A 25667-nucleotide genomic window follows, 5' to 3' on the forward strand; every position below is an offset into this window, starting at 1 on the left:
TACTAAAAGGACCATTTCCAAAAAGGAAGCTTGTTTTGGGGAGGGTTTTTTTCTTTCCCAAACACTAGCCACAGACTTTTTTCCAAGCTCATGAAACCCACTGCTTATTCCTACACTGTGCTCTTGTTTTCAGTTAAAAAGCATTTAGCCATGGCTAACAGACATGAAACATTTGTCCAGTTCTGTCTGTTGCTCCAGCCTCATTAACGTCTGTTTTGGGGTTATCAGTGAAAACACCTGCTTTTAACAATTTTACAGGAATGCCCTCTGTTTCCCTATCATACAGTGAAATTTTTGCATTTTCTATAATCAGAACAAAAAACGAAAGTTAAATTAATATCAGAGAAAATTACATTTTTTAAGAAAATATGCACACCTTGGCTAAGATTTTTTTTAAAAAATAAGTGTCCTAAAACTAAGCTAGTCCATACAAGTATCTATGGATTTACCTTAGGTTTTACAAACCACTAGTGTTTCTTTTCCTCAGTTACACACATGCATGCAAGTGAGAACATGAGAGCTATCCCATTAATTTATTCAAGTTAAATCAAGCTATCATTTTTGGAAAAAGATCTATGTGGAAAACAGACTCACTGCTTCAGTACATGAACAGTGAGTAGGGAAGGGGAGGTGAAAGATTACTTTATTTGCAAGCCAAATCAAGCTCATACCTCTTGACTGAAATGTGGTGAGGTGCGGCGGGGGTTCCTAGTTGACCAAGGTGACAAAGGGATTTCCAAGTGAAATAGAGCCCAGTGAAAAATATTTTTCTTCAGCCAAGAGTTAGAGGTGGAAAATCAGAAACAGTGGGGAATAGCCATGTTGGGTTGATCCAGTATGATTTTCTCCCTGTTAGTTTTTAGCAATAAAAAAGAAGTTTCAGGAGGACTGTGTCGTTTTCTTAAGGGAGATTGAAAATGTCATGTTTCATTTTCATTTTATAGCTGCGTAAAAGTCTTCCCTGTGCCAAGCAGAGGCTCCAGCTGGGGAAGCTGCACATTAACAGAGGCAAGCTGGAACTTCAGAGTTCTTTTTGCAGGCTTCAGCAAGGCCCTTATCTGTCAACTGCACTGTAAAACTGAAAATTGAACTCTGTGCATTTGTATCTATTGAAAATCCAGGTATAAGGGGTGTTTTGGAGGAAGAGGTCATTGGAAAAAATCATAAGGAAGTTTATAAATGGCTTTGTTCTCTCTATGAGACCCTTTGGGTTTCTTGTTGATCCTTTTGGGAATTCCTAGAAAGCAGCATAAAAAATTCAGAAGAGGGCTTTCTGGTCCATGACAGTCATATCACAGGAAGATACCAGGTTCAACAAGGCCAAGTGCAGGGTCCTGCACTTCAGTCGGGGCAACCCCAAGTATCAATACAGGCTGGGGGATGGAGGGATTGAGAGCAGCCCTGCAGAGAAGGACTTGGGGGTACTGGACATGAGCCAGCAACGTGTGCTCGCAGCCCAGAAGGCCAGCCATATCCTCAGCTGCATCAAAAGAAGCGTGGCCAGCAGGTCGAGGGAGGTGATTCTGCCCCTCTGCTCTGGTGAGACCCCAGCTGGAGTACTGTGTCCAGCTCTGGGGTCCTCAGCACAAGAAGGACATGGACCTGTTAAGAGTGGGTCCAGAGGAGGGCCACAAAAGTGATCAGAGGGATGGAGCACCTCTCCTGTGAAGAAAGGCTGAGAGAGTTGGGGTTGTCCAGCCTGGAGAAGAGAAGGCTGCAGGGAGACCTTACTGTGGCCTTTCAGTACTTAAAGGGGGCTTACAATAAAGATGGGGACAGACTTTTTAGCAGGGTCTGCTGCAATAGGACAAGGGGTAATGGTTTTAAACTAAAAGAGGGTAGGTTCAGACTAGATGTAAGGAAGAAATTTTTTACAATGAGGGTGGTGAAACACTGGGACAGGTTGCCCAGAGAGGTAGTAGATGCCCCATCCCTGGAAACATTCAAGGTCAGGTTGGACGGGGCTCTGAGCAACCTGACCTAGTTGAAGATGTCTCTGCTCATTGCAGGGGGGGTTGGACTAGATGACCTTTAAAGGACCCTTACAACCCAAACTATTCTGTGCTTCTGTGATTCTAAGATGCATGCCAGACTATATCTTCACTGAGAAGTATAAAGAGCATTTTAAAGTGGAGAAATGAATTTTAAGTGGATTTGTTAATATTTGCTTTTGTGTTGGATGCTTCCCGCAATCTTCTCTAAGCCTTTTCAACACAAAAATCTGTGCAGGATTCAAGCTTTATTTTTATGCTGCAGCTCACCTTTAAGCTTGCTATCATCTATGAAATTGGGAGGGTTAATTATTTAATGCTTAGATGTTTTGAAGATAAAAAATACCAGACAGGCAGTATCTACTACTATTACTAAAGCCACAGTAGTGTTTAAAATAGCTAAGTGTCCCTAACTGGACTTTTAATTTATAGTTTTAGTAGGACTTTTAACTCTCTCGGGACATTTTTACTGCACAGCTTTTATGTCCTGAACATCACCTGAGCTGGAATAATTTAATTAAGTATGAGAACCTAGAGATAGTTAATTTGATTAATCTGTATTAGAACATAATTTTCCACATAGAATAATAATGCAGTTCATTTTTTTCCTAATTACGCCATTTTAGTTTTATTATCTCTTATTTTATAAGCTGTCATTTACTTTTAGACATATTTATCAATACTATCCTAATTCAAATTTGATGAAGTATGCTGTAAAATGACCTTTGCTTTAAGGCTGCAATCTCTGCAGAAGGCTGTTTCTGGTAAAGATACATGGTTGGTGTGGGTATACTTATGCCCAGAAGGGCTCCACAACACATTGACTTTTCTTCTTTTCCAGGTAGCTATAGATTTCACTGCATCAAATGGTGATCCTAGGAACAGCTGCTCACTGCACTACATCCACCCCTATCAACCCAATGAGTACTTGAAAGCATTGGTAGCTGTTGGGGAGATTTGCCAAGACTATGACAGGTAAATAACTACATTTGATAACAATGTTGTCTTTAGAAAGTGTTCTTACAGTGTGAAATCAATGGCTGCCTGCTGCCAGCTGCAGTAGCTCCATGTTTAGTCACTTAAGAGAAATGACTGCACGTCAGAAAGATCAGTGTACCTTAACACACCTGAGAGTAACAGTGGGTTTAGATTAGCTTCATGGTTATGGAAGGCCTGGTTCATGGCTGTTTGGCAGGTGTGTGTGTTAAGTTTCAGGTTTATAGTCACATGCCAAAATTGCATGTTTGAGTGGATTTTTCATTTGTGTTAAACTTGAAGCCTGTTTTGCAGATGCTGCTAGCATCCTTTCTGATACGCTTGGGAGTCTGGTTCTGTCCCATCCTACAGAAAAGTGTTCCTGAGATCTTGTGTTTGAAACTGAAGTTGTAGTTGCCTAAACTGCTTAGTGGCCGTGTCTATTCTTAGAAGTAAATGTGTGGTCTTTTTAAGTGTTCTCCTGGCCTGTTGAATATTACGGTCTCTTGTAAAATAAATACTAAAAGATAGTGATAATGTGTGCATACAACATGCCTTTAAATAAATAAGCAAATGCAAGTAATTGGGCCAAATATGCTTTGATTACATTATGTACTTCTGTTGCTTTCAAATAGGCTGCCTGCTTCTATCAAATTAATTGCCCATTATTAATCTAATTACCAAGTGCATTTCCTTTAAATGTTCTTTCTCTGTCGGTGAGGCGTAGTATCTTACACAATTATTCCTTCTAATCTTTGCACATGTAATAAACATCCACCCACCACTTTGCCATATGTAAATACCAGATCTCAAAAAAACAATGGTATTTCCAGTCAAATTTGAATTATACTTTCTGTATAAATTGTGGAGTGACTTAATATTGTGGTTTGCATGTTACATGTCACATATACCAATTAGCCTGCTCAGAGGCACTTCCATTTGCATGGTAACGAAATGTCTTCTCAAAGAAGAATGAGGAAAATACTGCCCTGATACAATTTCTGTAAGAATTTGATGGTCAAACTTAGTCAATGAGTCTGAGAAAATTAATATTTTATTGTGAGCTGATAATTCCTCAGTGATTATCCAGTAATTTAATAATTACAAGCAATTATTCAGTGGGTAAATCCTTCAAAATAGGGAAAGGAATAAAAAGGGCTGGTTTATGCACACAGATTTTTTTCTTCTATCACTTAAGGTGTATTTTTTAAGAAAATGAAATAATTAAGTGGCACAGGCCCTCATGTATGGAGATATTAATCCCAAATCAGGATTCTCCTCTCAATATAGCATATTCCAATCAGTACAAAAAATAATAGCCAGTCATTTTTTAAATGAAATCATCAGCATCATTCAGTTCTATTGTACTACAGAAAATGCCTATTGATGCTAATCAGCACAACTAAGATTGTATGAGCTATGGACTAGGGCTGAACAAAAACCAGAATTTCTTTTCCCCAGGAAACGTCACCCTTCTGGCATGTGTTTGACCTATACATGCTCTCAAGTTGTGACGCTATAAATACATTCCCATGGGCAAGTTGATTCAACACAGTCAATGCTTTCTGATCAAAATGTCAAGTGAGGACCTTTTCTTTATACTTGCACGTTTTGAATCCATCAAACTGGAAATGAAAACTTATAATTTCTCTAAGGAAGAAAAGAAATTACAAGGAGCAAACCTTCACACAAAATAATCTACAGGTTCTATACAGGAGTTCTTTTTGTGTTTAATTGCAGCCTTGAGATGTATGAGCATATACGACCTATAAAATAAATCTTCTGTATATACACTTTAAAAAAAGAGTTTCAAATTCAGTTAAAAATCTGAAATGCGGGACAGATCCATAACTGCTCCAGTGAGCCCGTTCTGCTTCAGATACTGGAGTAGGATTTCTGTTTCCAGGTTAAGATCAGCCAGAAGTGAAAAGAGAGGGACCTGCTGAACCTAAGGGTTGTTTAGAGCCGGAGTGTCATCATTTGCATAGGGGCATGTCTTCGTAAGATTAAAATATGAACCCACAAAGATGGCAGTGCTCTTACCTGAAGATTTATAGTTTGTACCCATCAATTATCTCTAATAGGCAGGACTGGCTGATTTCAATCCAAACCAAGGAAAATACTACACTTATATACCAAAAGACTGCTTCTTTATATTTATTAAAAAAAAAAAAAAAAAAAAAAAAAAAAAAAAAAAAGAAGCCTATGGCTATTACTTAAAATACTTCTCTAATTAGAAACATTCAAATTTATTTGTAATTTGGGAGGAATTGGATTGGCAAGTAATACATGGAGAGACTACACTCAAAATCCAAAATTTTCTTTTATATACTCTAGTTCTGTTGATGAAGCCAAATCTTCTCATAATCTAGGTTTCTGTACATATCAGCCTAACATAATGTATCCCTAAGTAATTAATGCTCCAAATTAAGTGCTGCCTCACGTCCCTTGATACAGTGGAATAATCCCTGCTCATCCAAAAGCCCATTTATCTGTATGGTTCAGAGATTCCTGAAACAGTTAAATGAATAGCTCTGTTCTGCATAGGTAAGTGTGAAAGAATAAGATTCATTCTTTTATCAGCAATATTCAGAGAATGAGAAATAGACTTTGATTGTTATCCTGATTGTAGAAATGCTGCAGTCCTGTAGGAACAGGCCAATCTGATAACGGTATGGGAAATGGAAGAGCTGTTCACCTGCACAAAAGACAATACTTTATCTGTATGGTGGAATTGTTTCAGGCTATAACAACATTTGTCTAAGAGAGAAGATAAAGTTGGTATGTGATATCATCAGTGGCTAAGCAACAGCAGCAATGGATCATAAAGGAACAAGAAACATTCATTAATTTTAAGGAATTAGGCTCTAAAATGTAGTTTGAAATACTGGAAAGGGGAAAACATATTAAAAACTTATTATTGGAAATATTTGGTAAAATAAGCAGACAGCTCCATGGAGAAGAATTGATTTTAAGATAAATGACTCATGAATGTTTAAAGATGACCTCATGAAGCAATAAGTGAGAAATATATATTTCCCTTTAAACATTTTCGCAAGCTTTCTTTTATATAAAGAATTATATCAGTGGTATAATTTTACCTTGAAATTGAGCAAGTCTACTCCACTTTTTTGTAGCATAGAGAAACAGATGAAAATGATGAAAAATCATTGGGCACTGAAGTGCTTAATATTAAAAGGACCTGCTTCTGTATCATTCCATATTTATTCTTTACCTCAGTAATTTCAGTATTGAGTTCTCTGGGTCAGAAGTCAAATCAAGTGGTTTCTGATGACCAGCAATATCAGCCTAGCCAAAATCCTGGAAAAATCAGTTGATCACTACCAAATGTGCATATATTCCCTCTACATGTTTTGAACAATGAGTTAGGAAGTGTACTTAAGGCAGATGAGGTTCTACCTAGCTCTCTGAGCACTATGGCTGGCTTCAGACCTCGACCCTTCACTCTGAACAATGGTTTTGGCCTCCCTTTTGTTTTGGAGCCTGGTGGAGACCCCTTCAAGAGAATGCTGTTTTCAAAGGATAGATGGCAGGTGTCTTTGCTGGTTGAATACCCAGATAAGAGGAAAGACAAACTCATTCATCAGCTGAAATATCAGACCTGTGAATCAGAATCTTATAAAAGCCATGAAACTCTGTAACTTATATAGTAATAATTTTGAATGTGTCCTGTTCTTCATGGCAACTGTTCCCCAAATACTTTTCATTTGTATCACAAAACTGTCCCCTGCTCAGCATGGAACAACACTGCTTTATAAGTCAGAGAAGCTTGTGGCTAAACTGGGGAATCGGGGAGTGTTTCCTTTCCCTTGTGTCCCACCATAAGGTCAGGCCATGTCCTGACTGCAAGTCAGGACCTGACCTACCTCTTCTCCCTTCCCTTTCACACATCCTGGCTTCCATCAAAAGGAAACGGAGGCCTGTGGAGAGGGAGGAGCTCCCGTGCTCTGCAGGAAGACATACCGTCTGAATCATGGCAGGGAGACCGCGCCTGCGAGCCGCACAGCGCAACACAGCTGCCTTGTGTAGGTGAGAACCAGCGCCCAAATAGTACTGGGATGTGCCCTCAGCGCATACACGTGCACATTGACAAGTCCATTTCCATCATTATAATCTGGAAACATCTGTGAAAACTAGTATCTATAGATAAAACAAGTACTTTTCCCAAGACAGGTACAGGTGCGCTGTGAATTTCTCATGTAAGCACCTAGAGCAATATACTTAGGCACACATATATATATGTACATACAGCTAGAGTTTTACTCACGTGTATAAATATATAGGTATGCATATAATATATAGGTATTATATGTACTTACATATGTATAATATGTATAGTTAACATTTAACCATGCAGTAAGAAAATTGATTTCTCTTTTATGCTGTTTTGTAGCTTCCCTCTCTGCAGAGCAAAGCCATAAGTCACAATAACAACAGTGCACAGAGTTTATTAAAATGGCTGGTCCTTTGATCTTAATGATTTGTTGTGCCAGTGCTGGAATACAACCAACTAGCCATGAGTGTAGCTCATCTTTCATTCTGCAGTGATTGCTGTCTCTGGCAAAGGAAAAAGGGCTGGAATGGGACTGTAAATAGCTTGTTTGTAAGGATAAATGCTGTTACATGCACATAATACTAAAGGCTGAAATACTTCCTAAATGATCTTACATTATTACAGGTTTTAGTGATGATGTTTTGAGTGAAGCCCATGGCAGGACTTGCAAATCTGCTCCTCAGTTTGAAATCCGATTTCTGCAGTTGTTAGCTTTCCTTTCTCTTCAGCTTATTAAGAATCTCATTACATAACATTAAATATTTATCTTTGCATTAAAACCTCTGTTCTGATTCAGCAAGACACTAGAGTTTATTATCTAATCCCATTGAATTCAGTCTGACTCAAGCAAACACTGAAGTATTATGCAAAGTATAGATAGCACTAAGATGGAGTTAAGAGTTTTACTGAATTTGAACTTTATTGTTAATTGTTTGCACCACACCCATATGGTCAGTGCCTCCCATATAGCTGGATGATCTTTCTGATTAATTTTTACACATAGTTTTATATTTCTGCATACATTCAGAGTTCTTCACTGGATTAATAAAAAGTGCTCACAAACATGTGTGAGTCAGATCAATACTCATACCCTGAAAAAGACAAAGGTTAGATGTATTTTATCAAATACTTATAAGCATTTGTTGCATTGGATATTTGTGGAGCTTCCCATTCTTGATGGGCCATCCCTGTTCTGATCTATGCACTCAACTCATGATTCCATGAGTTTGACCACGTAGTTTTGTACAATGTCATAAAATTGGTCTTCATTTTATTTGTATTCAAAATCTATTTCAAAAATTTCTTCTTAATTATTTTAAATCTCTGTCTGTTTATTCACTCTTAAAGATACTGCAGATTTTTTTTTTTCCAAGAGCCCTTGAAACACACAGAAGATAAATTCTATCTGTTTTCTGACACTAATGTCCTTTTTCATTTAGGCAAATAGCCTCCTTAACTCTAAATACTCAAGTACCTCCTTAAAACTGACATTCACACTGAGAGCGTATGTTAACAAATAAACTGCTTCTGTAAAACACACTTGTCTAGCAACCTCCCCAAACGCCACTAATGAGCAAAGAGTACATTATTCCTGCAACGTGCAGAAATTATTTATGTGTAGAGCTCTGTAAAATACTTAAGAGTGAAAATCTAAAAACTGGGCCATATTCCACAAAAGATATGAAAGTCCTGAAGTCAGTCTGAGTTTCAACATTAGCTTCTGTAATCAATTAATTGCAGCAGTAGCTGACTAGATGCAGAAATTCCTTTTTATGATTTCTTCTTCAGTGTTTTAGGCCTGAGCGAGTGCATTCACTCTGATTGATTGAAAACCGTATATAAAACTTACCTTCCCTCATGCAATAAAATGCACTTGAAAATTAAGAGGGGGGAAAAAAATGAAAGGAGGAAAATAAAAATACCAGGGTTCCCAGTCCAGCACATCCCTTTCAGTGTAGATCTAAGAAGGGAAAAACCTAGAGTCAGATGAAAGGTCCATCTGTCCCAGAAACACTTTTCCCGAGGTATCCAGCAGAGGGCAGTTAGGGAGGAGAACGAGGATAAGGTACGTATAATGCAGCACATGTTACGGAAGTCATCCATAAATCAGTGCGTTTAGTCCCAAATACAAAGATCGGTACGTACTCAAATGCTGTGATTTGGACTGAGGCTTTAAGTGGAAAAGAGATCCCAGAGTTTACACCTGGAAGTCTGCTTTATTAATCAGAGCCTCATCCCCAAGAATTACTTAACAGGTCATTCATCCTGAAGCTATGTCTGTGTTTGTGGATGAAGACTCGAAGAGTTACCTTGGCTGGAGGGATCTGAATTAAATACCTTGAGGTAATTTTGCCAGACACAAGGAGAAAAGCAGGAACTTGCTTTGGTTGAGATAGTAGTATAATAGTAGTTCATTAAAACTGGGGTGAAAGAATGATGCCTAGAATAACTGGCACTATATGTGACATTAAATATTTCATGAAATCCCTACATAGAGCTATAGATGTTAAAATTCAATCTACCCATGCATATCAATAAATGAAAATATGCTTAATTATTAAGCATCCCTCTTTATCACGTTAATTACAGAAACAACCTTTCTGGAGGCTGTTAAGCAAAAATGCTGATTAGCATATCTAAACAAGTTTAAAAACCACGGGGGAAAAGACATTAATCTTTTTATTTAGTGCTTTAATAGGACCAAATTCACGTAGACATACAACAGAAGAAAAATAGAAAAACAATAACCTGTACAGAAAAACTTGTAGCTTATGTCTATCAATAAGCTCAGGTGTGGGTAAACACAGGACTAGAACTGTACAGGGAAAAAGGAACTGCTAATACTTTTAACCAGCAAACTGGATTGAAAAATCCTTGGATTTAACTGTTGAGGACCTAGGCTGGCACAATGTCATCATACATACATACACATATTTAGTATTTGCCTTTGCAGAACCTGTATTTGCAGACTGCTGCCACACAGGGGTTTCTACAATCACCACTTTTTATCCCAAGAATCATTACAGGAGAATCAGTCTAGTGCAGCAACTGTGTTGGGAAGGGGCCTTCATAATAGTTTCTTGTGCATGTGTACATACATACATACATATATATGTGCGTATATATATGTATATATCTGCAGACCCTTTATCTGGGCAGATATTGTCAGTTCTTACAGCTCAGCCTTTTCCCTTACCAATTTTTCATCTTTGTGTCTTCTTTACGCTGCCTCTTCTTCCAGGAACTCGGTTCCTATGTCAGCGTATCAGTCACGAGCAGTCCCTTCCAAGTTTCATAGCAAAACAACTGCTTCCTCCACGTGCTTTTCAGAGACCTCTGCTCTATTCTGTCAGCTGGTAGATACATCAAACTCTGAACCTTCTGCAGGGCTTTTCTATGCAGTCTTTACTATTTTTCAATTCAGCTTGAAATCTCCTTTGAGGAAGATTTTCGTTCTGTGCAGTAGTTGACACTTCTTCGGGACTATGCAGCCTGGTACCGCTGGGATTTCTCTGTCAGCATTTCTTTCTGAAGAGAATGCCTAGAAGTATAAAACCCTACAAACTTTATGTGAAATTGCATACCACCTACTGCTGTAGAGACTAGACATCTGTGTAAATAAATACGTATTAATAAGTAAATAAGCATAAACAAAGGAGATAGATAGTAATTTGTCTTGCCATTGTCACTGATGCCATCTGATACTGACCTGGTACATCTTTAGTCAACACAACCATTTCCACAATTTCAGAAGCATGAATTTCCTCCTTGCATTGTTAAGGATATAATTATTCTAGTCATCCACTCCATTATATTAGCATATAGCTGAGAAGCAAATTATTCCCATTTGGAAACCTATCTGTCTATAAATGAACACCATGTTCTAAATCTTCTCATGCAAATTTCCTCCTTTACAGAAAGTGGACACCTTTTGCCTAAGTCAACCTTAACAGGATGTTTATGGGTCAAACTGCTCTCAGTTAAAGCTAGGCAATTCTTGTGAATTAGGTTCCATCTACTATCTTACTATCCCCTCCAAATTCTTGTGAAATTAACCTTGATCAGAGATTCCAAATCAGCAGGTGAAGAGAGGGTAGTAGCCCAGTTCCTCCTGCATATTCAGCGATGCCTAGCTGAATGGTTAGTCATCAGTATATTTCACTTACAATTTTGCTCTAACTTGTTTTGATAGTGTTCTTCATTTTGACTTAATGTCATTTTGATTTTGGTAAAATTACATCAACAGCTCATTTGGTCACATTAAATCACAATATAATCTCTATAACAGTTTTATCCTGTTCATCCTAGAAAGCTCATTTGTATCTTGAGAGCATTTGAGGAGAAATTCCTCTCCCAGCACCTCCCTGCATACATATGCCAACACAGTCCTGTATTCCTCTCTTCCCAGCACAGATATTTAGACAGATATTTTCCGATAGAAAATTGTTGCAGAGGAAGGTCTCTGACCATCCCTTTCCACTGTAATTTGTAAAAAAGGACAAAATCACGTGCATACGTAGCAAAGCTTTTGTTCTTGTGGTTGCTTAGTGCAGCACACCCTGAAACCTGAAAGCCACACTTGTGTTTCAAGAGGACAAGGCCCCACCACTGTTCAGTTTGGGGTTCTTCACGATCTGGACCTTACGTGATGGAATTCAGCCTGCTGCTTGCAGTGTCATCCTCAAGTCATGTCAAGTTTTAAACATCTGAGATTACAGTCTGTGTGAGAATGACCTTTTTGGTGATGGTACAGTTTTCCGTATATGACCCCACAGATATGCCAGTTCACTATAGAGTTAAGGTTTTGGAAGGTACGGAGACATATGTGCAACCCCTTAAAATACATAGGACTGTCTGGAAACTGCCTGGTTTGAGAAGTTAAATATAACTCGCTGTAGCCTCTTGCAGCATCCCCTTCCCTAGTTTATTCCCAGTTATAAAGTCCCATTTCTTTTTCAAGATACATTTTACTGAATTGGGTCATTCATGCAGGTATAAATCAGGTCATTGCAATTTATTTGTCATCTTGCAGGGAAGTTTGACATTTTGTCTCACCTTCCTGAGTATGTCATTTTATTAGGCTATCCTTCTAGCAAGTGATATATCTCACTGCCATTTCATTTTGCTTAACCTACTCCTCCCCCAAGCTCTGATGACTTTTTTTTTCTATGGGTATTTACCTTTCCCCAGTCTAGGAATTTCTGTGTTCACTTGATATTTTTACCCTGCAGAGCTTCTTTTGCAATTCTTTTAATCTTAACAAGGGGAAGTTTAAATCCATTGTACCTGGATTCTGCTTTGTTAGTTATTTCATGAGTTGATGCCTTTCAGTGGTTAGCTTCAGGGAATTTGTATTCCCCTGCTTCATTAATTATTACCCTCGCAGGTGAGACAGGCATTTCCTCATATTCTTAAAACCCAATTACATGACAGTATCTATTTCTCAGTATTCAGCAGATTCCACCTCCCCTAAGGTGACTAAGAGCTGTAATTAAAGATAGTGAATGAATTTTAATGTCAGGATTTTGCGCATGACTGCGTAGCATCTCTGTCTACGACAGACCAAACAATGTAGCTGTTGCAGTGATTTACCATTGATTTGCATGCTCCCAGCTCTCTTTTGTAACCAAGATGTATGATGATCAGTTCATTCCTGCTGCTCTGTTAAAAATCACCATGCATTATGGATTGGATGCCAAACCTTGTTAGGTACAGTGCAGGTTTGATTAAACGCGCGGTACCCTGGCCAGAACCAGAGATGTGGTTGTATTGAACCAGGCACAACCACACATTGAATATGTGGTGACAGCGTCGCGGTGCCCCAAAGAATACAGATTGGGGCAGAAAACACTGCTGCTGCTGAGCTCTTGCGGTCTTTCTGACTCTGACTGGGGCAGGCTGAGAGCTGGACCACAGCCTGGCTCTACCCCTGGCCCATCCTGGAGGAGCACAGGTGGCTGTGCAAGACTGCAAGGCCTGAAGCGGATGGGCTCTGGTCCCTTCCCCTTAAACGGTTTTATTTAGCTCTATTCAATCATACAGATCATGTCCTTTATTTACTTAGCTGTGCTTGCAAAGCAGGAACTGAAAATGTTTAAATATTTCAAATGATTTCTCTATTTTCTTTGGAACTGCTGCTAATCCCTGTAAGCTGTTATGATTCAGAATTTACTGGCATCAAGCCCTTCTCAGATAAGTACTAAATAATACACTCAGGAACATGATTCATTCATATGCTGTAGAAAAGAAACACTTAATTCAGCTCATATTCTTCCAGTTCACTCCCTGAACATGGAAGATTACAATTTTAATTGAGTATAGAGATGACTCTATTTCATCTGTGGCATTTGCTTTTTTCTTCTTTTTCTTTTCCCCTTTCCCCTCTCTCCTTTCACTCTTCCTCTCCCCTTGCCCCCCTCCTCTTCCTTCTCCCCCTCCTCACATTCACACTTTTTTCAATGACATGTGTAACAGAAACTCCCCTTTTATTTTTGCAATTTGAAACTTCTTTGTAACAGAGGAAAAATAACTGATTTTATGATGGGAAAAGTATGTAGAGCAGAGCAGATTAACAGGTTATTCTTTTAAGACTGGAATTGAAAGTGAAAGGCACAGTAATTGATTTTGCTGCGTCCAGCATAGTACTTTAAAAATAACTCCCTACTAATTCTGATCTGACCCAAAACCAAAATTATAAGTGACAGCTTAATATCCAGGGATTCTAGTCAGGTATATTCCTTGCAAGAATTTCAAAGACCTGTAAATTTAAGATTCTTGGTCATTTGAAACCACAAATGGGTTCTTAGTGTTTCTTTTCCCCCTGCTCCCCTACTCCATGTTTTTTTCTTTCCCCCCCATTTACTGCATCATTAGTACCACTACTGCTACTATGTTGCTCCAGCGTAAAGTGAGCAGGTTTTCATGCTAAGGCTCTCCAAGGTCAGTTCAGTAGCATCCACACAAATTGCTGTATTGACTTCAGGAGCTTCAAGGTAGGCACATCTATAGCTACATACCAAAGGGCTTTCATGAGCACCAGTAAAATGAGTCCCAAATGACCTGTGTAAGTGGCTAGCTAGAAGTTCATCTTTCAGAATGAATAAATGGCATATAGAATGACTTAGGCCATTTTTTCCCCCTATGTTTACTCCATACAATTAAGAACTTAGATTCCCAATTTAGATTTAAAAAAACAACTAATTTTTGGGGACGATAGTCTTGGCAGCTCTTGTTTTCTTTTCTGAATACAGGTATTGCCACACTGGTGAATATCTAGCTCTATCTCCAGCATTGTCTGTGCCAGCAGCTTCAGAGGAAGTTGCAAAAGACTCTCTAATGTCTGACTAATTAATTTCACCCAGTGAAAGAGTTTTATCTGAATTCTCTTGTTATTAGGAATAGGAAATCCTGCTCAGAATAAAGCTGAACTCCAGGTTTCCATGACACTACATGTCAGAGGGCACCAGTGGTTAACAAGACAAGATTTTTAGATGTTCTTTATTTTGTCTCCTTATCTTTATTACAAACATATTTCTTACCTTCCAGTAACACTAGGCTTCCTAGTGAAACAGAAAAAGGTATCATTATCTGTATTGCTTTTACCAATTTACAAAACCTTACTGTTTCCTCTATTTTTCTGTCTGTGCAGTACAGCTCACTGAAATCTCTCTCCTCTCTGCCCCTATTAATGTATTGATCTGTCATTGCGCTTCCTGCTTCCACTAGATAGCTTGAAGGATGGGTGACTAAAACTGAGCAATGTTCCAAAAGGATAATATGGGATATTTTCAGAATTTATTTTCTGCTATGCATTGCGTTATAGCTGAGGTTGCTGAGGGACTTTTCTCTAACTGGTTGTATTTCTGTTCAGAAAACTGCAGTCTTGGAGTCCTGACAGTTCCTTTCTCTGTGCGTTAATTTGCATTTACCAATACGAACACTGAACCTGAACCCTCTCCCTGATTTTACCTTTAGGGTATAACTTAGATCTGCTCAGTCTTTGGTATCTTCAGTAATATTCAGTAATATATGCCTGTTTGACTGGAAAAAGTACCAGAAGCCGTATACATCTATGCTTGCATGACTACTCATGGCCCTTATATAACCAGGTATAAAAGTCAAAGTCCGATGCTTTTGCTTTTTTGATGTTCATGTCAAGTACTTCAGCTTTTTGAAAATTAGGCCAGATTTTAATTTTCAAGGGAACCTATGTAAAACAAAGAACAATATAAAATGTGAAGTAGACGTGACAGAGTAATTTTGTAAAGATTCTTCCAAGCCACGATCCTCTTTTTCTTACCTGATTTTGTAAATTTCAGGTTTTATAGAACCAGCTTGTTTTTCTACTTCTGTGTTTCTCTCCTGTCCCTTTAGCAATCTGTCTCCAGCAGGACAGTGCAGGCAGTTTCCTTGCATGTGCCAAGGACTCTCTGGCTAGGTTTAAACAAAACAAGTCAAAAAACAAGTGGCCTGAGGCCAAGGACATGACACTGCCCATGCCCTTGTATCTCAGCTTTCTTCCTCCCAGCACGACCTGCTGATGCCCAAAGTGCCATCTGGGCGCAGTCTCAAGCACAGCTGTCCCCAGCACTGTCCCTGGGAAGTCTCTGGGGGCTGCTGGTTGGCAGGATTCAGCACTATGCCAGGGAGAGTGCTAACAGACCATGTCCATAGTCATGTGCCAGTGCTTCAGCCAGGGTCCCAGGCCTGGTATAAACGAAGCTCAAATGCCTGCGCAAGCAACACAAAGGAGAAGAAAACTGGTTCTCACTTTTCTTCTTTTGAATGAGTTTAAATTACAAAGGAAGAAAAGGAAAGTCATTACAGCAGATCCCTTTCCTACTGAAATGCTGGGTTAGGAACCAGGGCTGGAGTCTCTGATGCATGCGGTTCACCCTTGAGGCAGGAGGAAACCTTCTTTTCATTTTCTGACTGTAGTTTCAGTCCCTGGATGGCCTAACCCTTGACATAGCTTACAGAAGCTGGGAAGCTGCTCCGCTTTCTGCCGCAAGCTGCCGTGATAGCCTAGGGTCTGGTAGAACAGCTCTGTCATGCCTCTGTACCATAAGGGATTGTCCTGGAAGCGAGAGAATCCTTGGCTGCCCTTCTGGGTCACTTTTTCCCTGCTGTGTCTCAGTAGTGCAGGATAAGCAGAATGAGGGCAGCAGGCTCAGCTGCTGGGTTTTTTCTCATATGACAAAGTGAGGGGTGGATGGGAATACTAGAGAGGGTTACTTTGTAAAGTATCACTAAGCCATTAAACTGCATACTTACTGAAGAGCGAGACCTTTATATTAGCTGAACATCTTGTTTTGTGTGATAGGAGGAAAAGTATTGCTTACATTAAAATTTTATTTTATTCTGAAAGCTGTCAGCCACAAATTTTGAGGTGTGGTCAGGGAATAACATGATCATCTTTTTTATGCAAGGGATGTCATGAGTGATAATCAAAAGGTTCCCTTCTTACCTTAACGATCAAGCTCTGGGAGCACATGAAAGTTAATTCCTTGGTCCCAGCAGCTTGAATCAGAATAGCAGAGATATGTACCTAAATTCTGGAAAATGAGGAGCTTCCTAAGGAGAGTGTGGAGCTATTCTGAGTGAGGCAAGAGGAAGTACTAAGCACAGCAGTAGACCCCAGGATGCCCCTCCTGTCTAGAGTTCATGCACTTCCCTCTAAAAAGCAGCCACGCGGAATCTCATCTTGAGGGTGTACATGATCAAGCTTTACTCTTTCACAAGACGACAGTAGCAGTAACTAGCACTTGCTCAAAAAGGAGATATGGGAGATTCAGACATAAAGGGAGGTATCCTGAGTGTGGTGGTAAGGTATTCTGAGTGCAGAATAACAGTGGGGACTGTGCCACTGTGTGACTGGGAATGTGGGAGTCTCGCCACCAGAAGGAGAATCCAGGCTGCTGGAGGTATCCCTTAGTGCTGTTTCTGAATTGCTGCAGAACAGAAGATGGAGCTGCAGATACAAGAGTGCCTACACTTGTTTACACTCATCGAAGTACAAATGCAGGCACTGTATGGGTTTAGGCATCTCCCAGGTTGGGTAACTGCTGCCAACATCAGCTTTTTGGATTGCTTTATTGAACTTAGACACTTACGTTCTACCTAAGTAAAATTCTTTTTTAGTCTTTGTTTGCTCTTGCCCAGAATCAATTAGTTTGCAGCTCCACAGGGTTTGATTTTCTAATGCAGCCATGCTTAATCATTGATGTAAAACAAGATTTTTTTTCTCCCCTCAGATTCTTTTCTAATGGCTTCTTATTTCTTGCCCTGTAAGTGTGCGCCTGAATTCTCTGCGTCTATTCATAAGGGCTTCCCCACTTCCAGGAGTGTTTAATCAAAGAGAAGGCTATCAGCAGGTGGTTAGCATCAAATGTCAGCAGCTACTTTGTTTCTGACATCTCTTGGAAAAAATGTTTCATTACCATGCAAATGATGTTAGTCTTCCTTTCCAAGATCCATTGTCACACGGTGTAACATATGGTACACAGAATTGTGCTCCCAAGATTTATGCGGCAACAAAATTTCATAGCAGAACAACAATTGTGAGAGCTATGCCATGAGATGACAGTCATCACTGCTTCCCAATGATCTGGTGATTATTTCTTTATCCCATGGTGGCAAATCTAACTTTGGCGGGAGCTTATTTCTGCTTTCTTTTAAACCCTTCCATTTTTCTTTAGCTTGTATCAGAAATATCATGGTGCCTTTCAAAGCCTATGCCAGACAGTATAGCCCAGCAGCTTTAATGGGTGCTATTATCTTTCTTGAGTATGTCTAGGAAGCAAATTATTCAGTTGATACTTGGAGTGGCAATGTCTTGAACCACACAAAAAAAAATGAAGCTGCTGGCATCTCTTGGGAATTTTTGAAAGTGTCAATAATGGTAGTAGGAGCTCAACTTTTCCAAGGGCCCTGAAACCCTGTAAGCAGAATTGGATACACCTATGAGGGGTTTGATTCATCAGAGCACTGGAGTAGAGTTCAGTGACTTCAGCGGGGCTTCAGGATGTGTTTAGAGTTAAGCATATGTTTGGGTGAATTGTTAACCTCAACCGCGTGATCAAGTGCTTTGCTGACTCAGGGACGAGACATTCCTTACAGCTTGTTGTTTTCCACTTTGCCATCTGGGAAGAGGCAGCTTGACAGCACGTGGGCTGTGTGAGACATTATTGCGTTTCTGAAAGGGTATTAACAGCCTGGAAGCTTTCAGGTCCTCTGAATCAGGAATTTTTGTCTCTAAAGATCTAACTGGGGCGGAACAACCTCACTGTAGTGTTTGAAAGCAAATTGACCATGTCACAGCATTTGCTAGGTTATCGGTCAAGCTATGCCTAATTAAAATAATCTTATGTTTTAGTGGGACTACTAATGATGCAGGTAGAAAGCTTTACAGAACCTGCAGGTTTGGGGGTGTGAAACTGCCCCTTTTCAGATATTTTAGGAAGTCTCTTTAGCACCTGGACAAGTGTAATAACCCAGATTTGCAAACACTTTTAATTACAGAGTCGTCTCTTCACTACACCCATTTTCTGAGCTGGGGGAGCACATCCGTGTTTATATGAAATAAATGTTGTTACAGGCTGTTAAGACAACTCACCTACATGCTGCAGCTATATAGAGCAAAAGAATGGGTAATACAGACCTGTTATTTCATTTGTGGGAGAAGTGCAAGTATCTTGACCCCTCAGTATTCTCCAAATGATTTTAACTTCCCATCTGAAGGGGTTCATCTGAAAAGTCTCCATATCGCTCTCTATCTGATCAACCCACACCCCTCCTTCTCTAATCTGATACCCTTCCAGTCTTCCATGTAACACTCTTGACGTAAAAGTCTTTTCTGTGCTGTTGCACTACTTTGCATTTTTGATGAACGCTTACAGAAGAATAAATGTTTATTGTAACAAAATGCATTTCTCTGTGGGAACTCTTCTTTTTTTTTATTCTTTTCCAGTGACAAAATGTTCCCAGCCTTTGGATTTGGAGCAAGGATACCCCCAGAATACAAAGTAGGTGCATAAATGACATTTTTTAATTTCCTTGGTTTATGAGGCACAAAATAAGGGAGAAATGGTTCCATACAGGGCAAGGGCAAGGCTGTGGGGAGCAGTTCCTACTGCTTGTTTTCTTTCATCTGGCATTCTCATCCAGCGATACCTCACTGAAACCAGAACTTGAGATTAGACTTAAAATAGTTGTGTTACACCCAAAATATTTCGTGGTATTGGCAAAGCTTTGTTAATGGATGCTAGTCTAGTAAGAGGGCAACAGCCTAGAAGGAGGAGAACTGAATTTTTGAACAACACTTGCCAAGCATATTTTGTAGCTTTGCGAGCCCTGGTTTGACAGAACCCATTTTTGGAAGATGTGGTTCAGTGAGCGGCCTAGTGTCTATGCTTAACAATGAAGAGATTGAACATCTTCCTGAAAATAAAGACCTTAGAAGAAGACCTGTGACAAATTTCTGTGTCACAGTGGCCATCTTCAGTTCCAGGAAGAGAAATATAAGAGCATGTATCCATGCTAGAGAGAAGTGGTATTTATGAACAAAAAAAATGAGAGTGATCCACGGTGATCCAATTGTGAGCGTAAATATATGCAGTCTGGTAGGGCTGGAGTGAAGACCGTGGAGTAAAAGAAGGAGCATCCAACAGAGAAAGGCCTAAGAAGAAATAGGCAGAAGTTCAAATCCTGTGTTGCACATGCAGAGGTAATGTGGGCAGAAGAGTAGTTCTGCACAAATAAGTAACCAAAAACTAGCTGGGGATTCTGCAACTCAGGTACTTTCTGGGAAAGAGCAGCACTGGACTTCTGATCATGCAGACTTCATCCAGTATGCCCATGTCCCCTGCTCTGGGTTGTGTCTCTCAGCTGTGTCTGTGGTAGGGAGGTGAACGCTGGCAGAGAGGGGTCGTGTGTCACTCAGCATTATAAAGCATGGATCAACAAATGAAAAAAAAGTACCAGTGTGTTCCTCATGGCTTGTAGGTTTGATACCTGCATAAGAATAACAGTGGTGATGTACAGCAAATTTAATAAGTGTCTTTCAAACAAGTGTCTAAGGTAAGTCAATGTATGTCTTAACAACATTGGCTTCTAAGCTAAAAAGCACTGCTATAAAAAAGTGGACTGTGCCTGACAAGGTGTTTTGCAGTGCTCTGTTCCTGAAAAGTAACACCAGTGTTAATGCTTTCAAAAATCAGAGATGGCTTCCAGAACTTTGATACAGATTTTAATGTGGTAAATGCACACAAAACATCTGTGTCTGTTGTATATATGTTCCAACTGCAGCAGCTGACCACCACCTCTGCTATATAAGGGGGAGTGTTTTGGAAAATAAACATACTGAGCAGCCTCTACCACCAGACACATTAGTGAACCACGGTAGCTACTTCTCAAATGTCCATCCCTTTGCCACGATTATGTGCCTCCCTACCCATGGCTGTATAGCAGTGTTGACTGGGTGAGTTGATCACAACCAGATCGCTCTTTCAAGCCCATGACTGGCCATCACTGACAATGCCATGCACTATTGTGATTGTCCTAAATAAAGGTACCAGCCTGGTGGTGTGCCAGGGGCTGGTTGTTCCATCATCTGTGAGGTGACCATCATTGCATGGGGGAAAACTTGCAATTCCTTCAGCCGCAGAGAGCCGTGCTTATCTAAGTACTGCTTGAAGGAAGATGTTACTGTGCCAGCTGAAGTCTTTTCACTGGTTTGCTGGTGATGGCAGTAGAGCAAAATTCACAGTACAAGACTGCTTCTTTCTCAGCCAAAATAGTCAGCTGGTGGCATTGACGCCTCAGGTCAGATGAGAATAATGGCAACATACCAGTTTTGTTAGTCCCAAGCAACAGTCTCTTCACCTGATTGTGAGAGTGTATCTCAGGTGTCAGCTGAAAAACACATGTCTTGCCAGAAAGTGATTTCAAGAGGACTTTGTAAACAGATATTCCTACAATCACCACGACCACCACCACCACCACCACTTGATTTTCTGCTTTGGCAGAACTGGTGTTTGGATAATTTCCTGACAAGTACTCTTAAGCAAGTCAGAGGCTTGTATTGAACTTAATAGCCCATGCATGGATAAAGGGTCTTGCCGAATAGCATGAGCTGACCTGAAGAGTCTGTATGTTACTAACCTCTCAAAGCAAGAAAATGGATGAATCAGGACCTTCAGATTTTGAGAAGTTCAGGAGAAGTAAGGGTAAACTTAAGAAGATGGGGCTACTTGCTTATGGATTACATACGTGTGAGTAAACAAAACAAATCCCAAAGTAAATGGAGATGCAAGTGAGGGCCAGAACATCTTTAATCTCCAGTATGGAACATTGTGACAGAAAATGACAAAGACAAAATGACATGACATCAGCTTACCAATGTAATAAAACTTTGAAGAAGAGAAGAAGCACTTTGCGGGGGGACTAGCCCTTCTGTGCAACAGATGGGGACAAATAATTAGCTTGCTGTCTATCATGGGCACATCCAACTGGAACTGGATTAGGAATTAACAGTCATCTGTGCTATTGTTCCGTCCCTCCCTGTGATACTCTACACAGTCCATACAAGTATCTGTCTTCTTAAAATAAACTGTGTCAACACTTTTAAGTCCCTGCTTAGCTTTGGCTGCACTTCTAAATTGAAAGATACACCCTCTAAGAGAGTGAAGAGTCAGCCTCATCATGATGCATTAATAAGTCAAGACCAATAAACCTGAAAATCCTTCGGTAATTTAGTCAACACTAGTATCATAAAGTTAATTTAAAGCCAACAATGATTAGTGTTTGATGTGGAACATAGCCAAGATGCACAGGAAACAGTGAAGACACTGATATAATTAAAAGTAACAAAGACTGTAGGAAAAAAGTGCTCCCACCTTGTCTCCCTTAACTTCTTATCTTCTGCTGCAAAAATATGGTAACACTATAGACACCACAGCAACACTGCAGATCTCGTGCTATTCAAATGTTCTTTTGATCCTTTCAGTCAAAGGTATTACAAGTCATACACCTCTTTTGTTTTATTAAAGGACAGCAGTGTCATAACTGTAATAAGTCACATCTTCAAATTTAGGTTGAATCATTATGAGAACATCCAAGTTCTGACCCCATCATGTGGATAAATCAGCTTTTCATTTTAATTTAGAGTGTCTGCTTTCGAGTCTTCAGTCCTAATGAGATGATCTAACCAGCTCATAGCACAGTGGTCTCTGCACACCAGCAGCTGCTCTTTTATTTCTTCCAGTAGACAACAAATTGCTAGGGCTGTGGAAGAAATGACTCCCACTGCCAAGGGTTTCTAAGTTACCATGAGAGCCTCCACACAACTAAAACAACATAGCTCCCTTAAAAGTCTAAATGAAAGCTGACCAACCTATGCATGGCAATAACACAGTGGGGGAAGGCCATAGGTAAGCAACCTGATAAAAACAGCAGGCAGAGTAAGTGGATCCAGTGGATTCAGGTCTAATTTATGCCATGCTCGGTCACAAGCTGTAGAAAAATGAGGCTCGTAACTCACTATTCAGCATGAATCAATGGTAACAAGTCTCCACTTAATGATCAATTGCTATTTAGGACCAGCTGAAGGCTGCTGCTTTCAGGCTGGCCATAAGCTCTAAATTTTTTTGCTAAGGTTTCCTTGGAGCACTAGGCTACATGGGAGAAGGGTGTCCATTTGTGGTGTTACATCAAACCAGTGCCTTGGTTTCATACTGACTTGAGCTCCTGCCAGTACCCTGGGATGGGTGCTGGAGGGCAGCATCCACCTGTCTGTTTAGTGAGATTCCAACGTCCTCACATGCTTCTACATGCTACAAGAAAAGAAATGATTACTGTGCCAACTATTATTCCCCATGGAAAAATACACGCCCCATTTTACATTAGCACTTCAGAACAATGTCAGTATCAACCTCTTCAGGCTCTTCATTAATCTCTTGAGGGTGAACCCCTTTAAAAACATGGTTTTATATATGCTTTCTACAGAATTTCCATTTCAAGAGCACACTGCTACGTTACACTGACTTTATTTTCCCTCATTTCAGCTCCAAATGAAACACTTCAGCTGTTAGCAGAAAAACATCAGTTTCTTAGTGGCATAAGGAATCTGTGGGAGTGAAGGAAGCAAGACATGCCATATATAACATTCCTCATCAGTCTAGAGATCTTTCATCCAATATTCAGCAATATGATCTTTTCTCCCTACGGCCTGACAAATATATCACCCTGCTTCTTGATCTAAGTATACCTCTGAGAGCAATATTCCCCACTTGAGTTTCTAATACATGAAACTTGCAGAACGTGCTGGTTATTCGACAGCAGTGTCTCCATCCCATCTCTTTTTTTTTTTTTTTTTTTCCAATGAGAAGTATATGAAAAATCTGATGTAAAGTGAAGAGGTAGCAGACAATATGGACTCAGACACTGCTGCAAAAGGTCACAGTGAAGAGGAGGAAAGAAAGCTGAACCACACACACTAATTTCTTAGCAGGCAGAGCTCAAAGGAGCTGAAAAACCACGCAGCAGCCCAAAACTTACTGTTAAAATGAAAATTAGAATTGTGTCAGCCCCATGACAGGTGTATTATCAATAATGAAGTGTTCTTTCCTAAAGAAGAATTGCAGGCTGACACCTGGAGAGGTTCGAAACAACTTGCAGTTTGTTTTAAGACAGTCCTGGTTACTTCTGCATTTTTAATGAAAGCTTCATTCACTGCTTATGCTGGGAAGAGTTGCTGGAGAGAGCCTCACTGCAGTTACAGAAACAGTACAGCATCTTCATGACCCTAACCTGCACTGTCTGGTGTGCTGGACAGGTAAGGGACTTGGAAAGTGCTGTGGTCTTTGTGATTCCCGCACTTTGCAGGAGCTTGAGGGCAAAAATATATGCAAACCTGTCAAAAAAAGAACCAACACAAGGATGTGTAACAGACTAAGGGAAAAAACAGAATTTGCCACCTTATCCACACAACCTGGATTTAGACATGGAAACTGGGCAGCATGCTCAAAAATCAAGTACAAAGAAAAATAAATGGCCAAGCTTTGCCAAGCAGAAATATCTACAATGTGGTCTTAGCCAGAGACACAAGCTGTCCAGCTCCCAAACTATTTGATTAATGAGCATTCTGAAAATAATAGCTTTTGAGCAATGGTTCTTTAAATTTGTTAGTCTTACGCTTTTGCAAAATATGCAGGCATTCCATATTTAATTTTCAGACTGGCAGTGGCTTAATAGTGTTCAATTTATTCACAGATAAGCACCCAACATTGTGCATCTCAGCATTTATGCTTGTATGCATCTATTGTTCATGGATTTTTGACAATCTCTATTTAAATTAGTAAGAAAGTGTTCCTAAATGTGGCTCAATTTGTCAGATTGTTTGTGAAGTAGTCCCAGTACCATCACCATAGAGGTTTCTGGAAACCTGGAGCTATTTGGGACAGGGAGGTTAATTTAAATGAGTTCAACAATCTAGAGAGGGAAGAAAAGATTACTAATTTTCAGGATTGAGGCATTCATATTCAGCATTTGCAAAATGAACGAAAAACGTGGTTTCTGAGTCAAAGCAGCTTTTTATTTAAAAAATGGAAGTTCAGTTAGAGTAAAAGGGATTTAAAAAAATGTGGAGGCCAAAATAGAGTAACATGTTTCGGTGCAACTTAAATAAAATGCCTTTGCATAGTCCAAAAGCTTTCCAGCAATTTGCTTTGTGATTTTGTGGGGTTTTATTATTTGTCAGATTCCAAAGTAGGGTTTTTGTTTGTGTTTTGAGGTTTCTATCTGAGTCCAGAAGACTTTTTTTTTTAAAGAAATCTCAAAAATTCTCATGAATTAGGAAATTCTCCTTTCCTTTCAGCCTTAATTAGAAACCTGTTTAGCAAGGGCCATGCTATGAGGGTGAATTTCATTACATCCCAATACGAGGGAAATAAGTTACCTGCTACATTAAATCAAGGTGACTTTTCTACTAAACTGGTCATAAGCATGTAGAAGTATGGTTATGATTCTTGCAAGAGTCTCACGGGCACCATCACATTGATGGACAACTGCCCTTCTGTATGCAGGTGCTTGTCACTGTGTATGTGCAGGCAATGGAGGTGCTGTACAGTGGTAAAAAAAATTACTGTCATCTGCCTTAGCAAAAATATTTTACACTGTTTATTTAGTTGATGTATTCTCAGAAATGCTGTCATTGTAATCCATATGATGATGTATGGTAAAGCTAGGTATTTTGCTTGTTAAAAACCTTGAAGAAATTACCTCAGAAATAATGTGTTCCTGGTGCAGGAAGTTCCTGGACAGCTGTGTTTTAATAATCCCACATCCATGATGGTGTCTGCTAAATAATTTATCTGGAGCCCTGCAGAGGGAAAAGATTAATACATAGCCAAGTGCAAGTAAATGTCCTTAGAGGCTTTGAGTGGTGTTTTGTGCAGCAACCCAGGTAATGCCAGGCTGATCCCATGTAATCACCCCTGCACTCCAGAATTTCTCTCTCCTTTCCTTTTATGGATTGCTTTTACGGATTGATGTTAAGAGCGAGGAGGAGGGCTGAGCAGAGGGTCAGCTACATATTCGAAACTTAATCCAGGGTCTGTGACACAGTCACG

At 39.8% G+C, this 25667-nt stretch overlaps 1 protein-coding gene across 1 annotated transcript in view; it reads left to right on the top strand.

Moving 5' to 3' along the window:
- CPNE4 (copine 4) overlaps positions 1–25667 on the top strand; it is a gene marked incomplete at both ends in the record, with an annotated part of 194027 nt that overhangs the window by 151066 nt on the left and 17294 nt on the right. The window contains 2 exons of the mRNA XM_082307141.1: positions 2833–2966; positions 19010–19064. Coding sequence (XP_082163267.1) covers positions 2833–2966; positions 19010–19064 — 189 coding nt within the window. The remainder of the gene's footprint in view (positions 1–2832; positions 2967–19009; positions 19065–25667) is intronic.

The sequence above is a fragment of the Platalea leucorodia genome (assembly GCF_965183815.1).
Source record: "Platalea leucorodia genome assembly, chromosome: 1".
Classification (NCBI taxonomy): Eukaryota; Metazoa; Chordata; class Aves; order Pelecaniformes; family Threskiornithidae; genus Platalea; species Platalea leucorodia.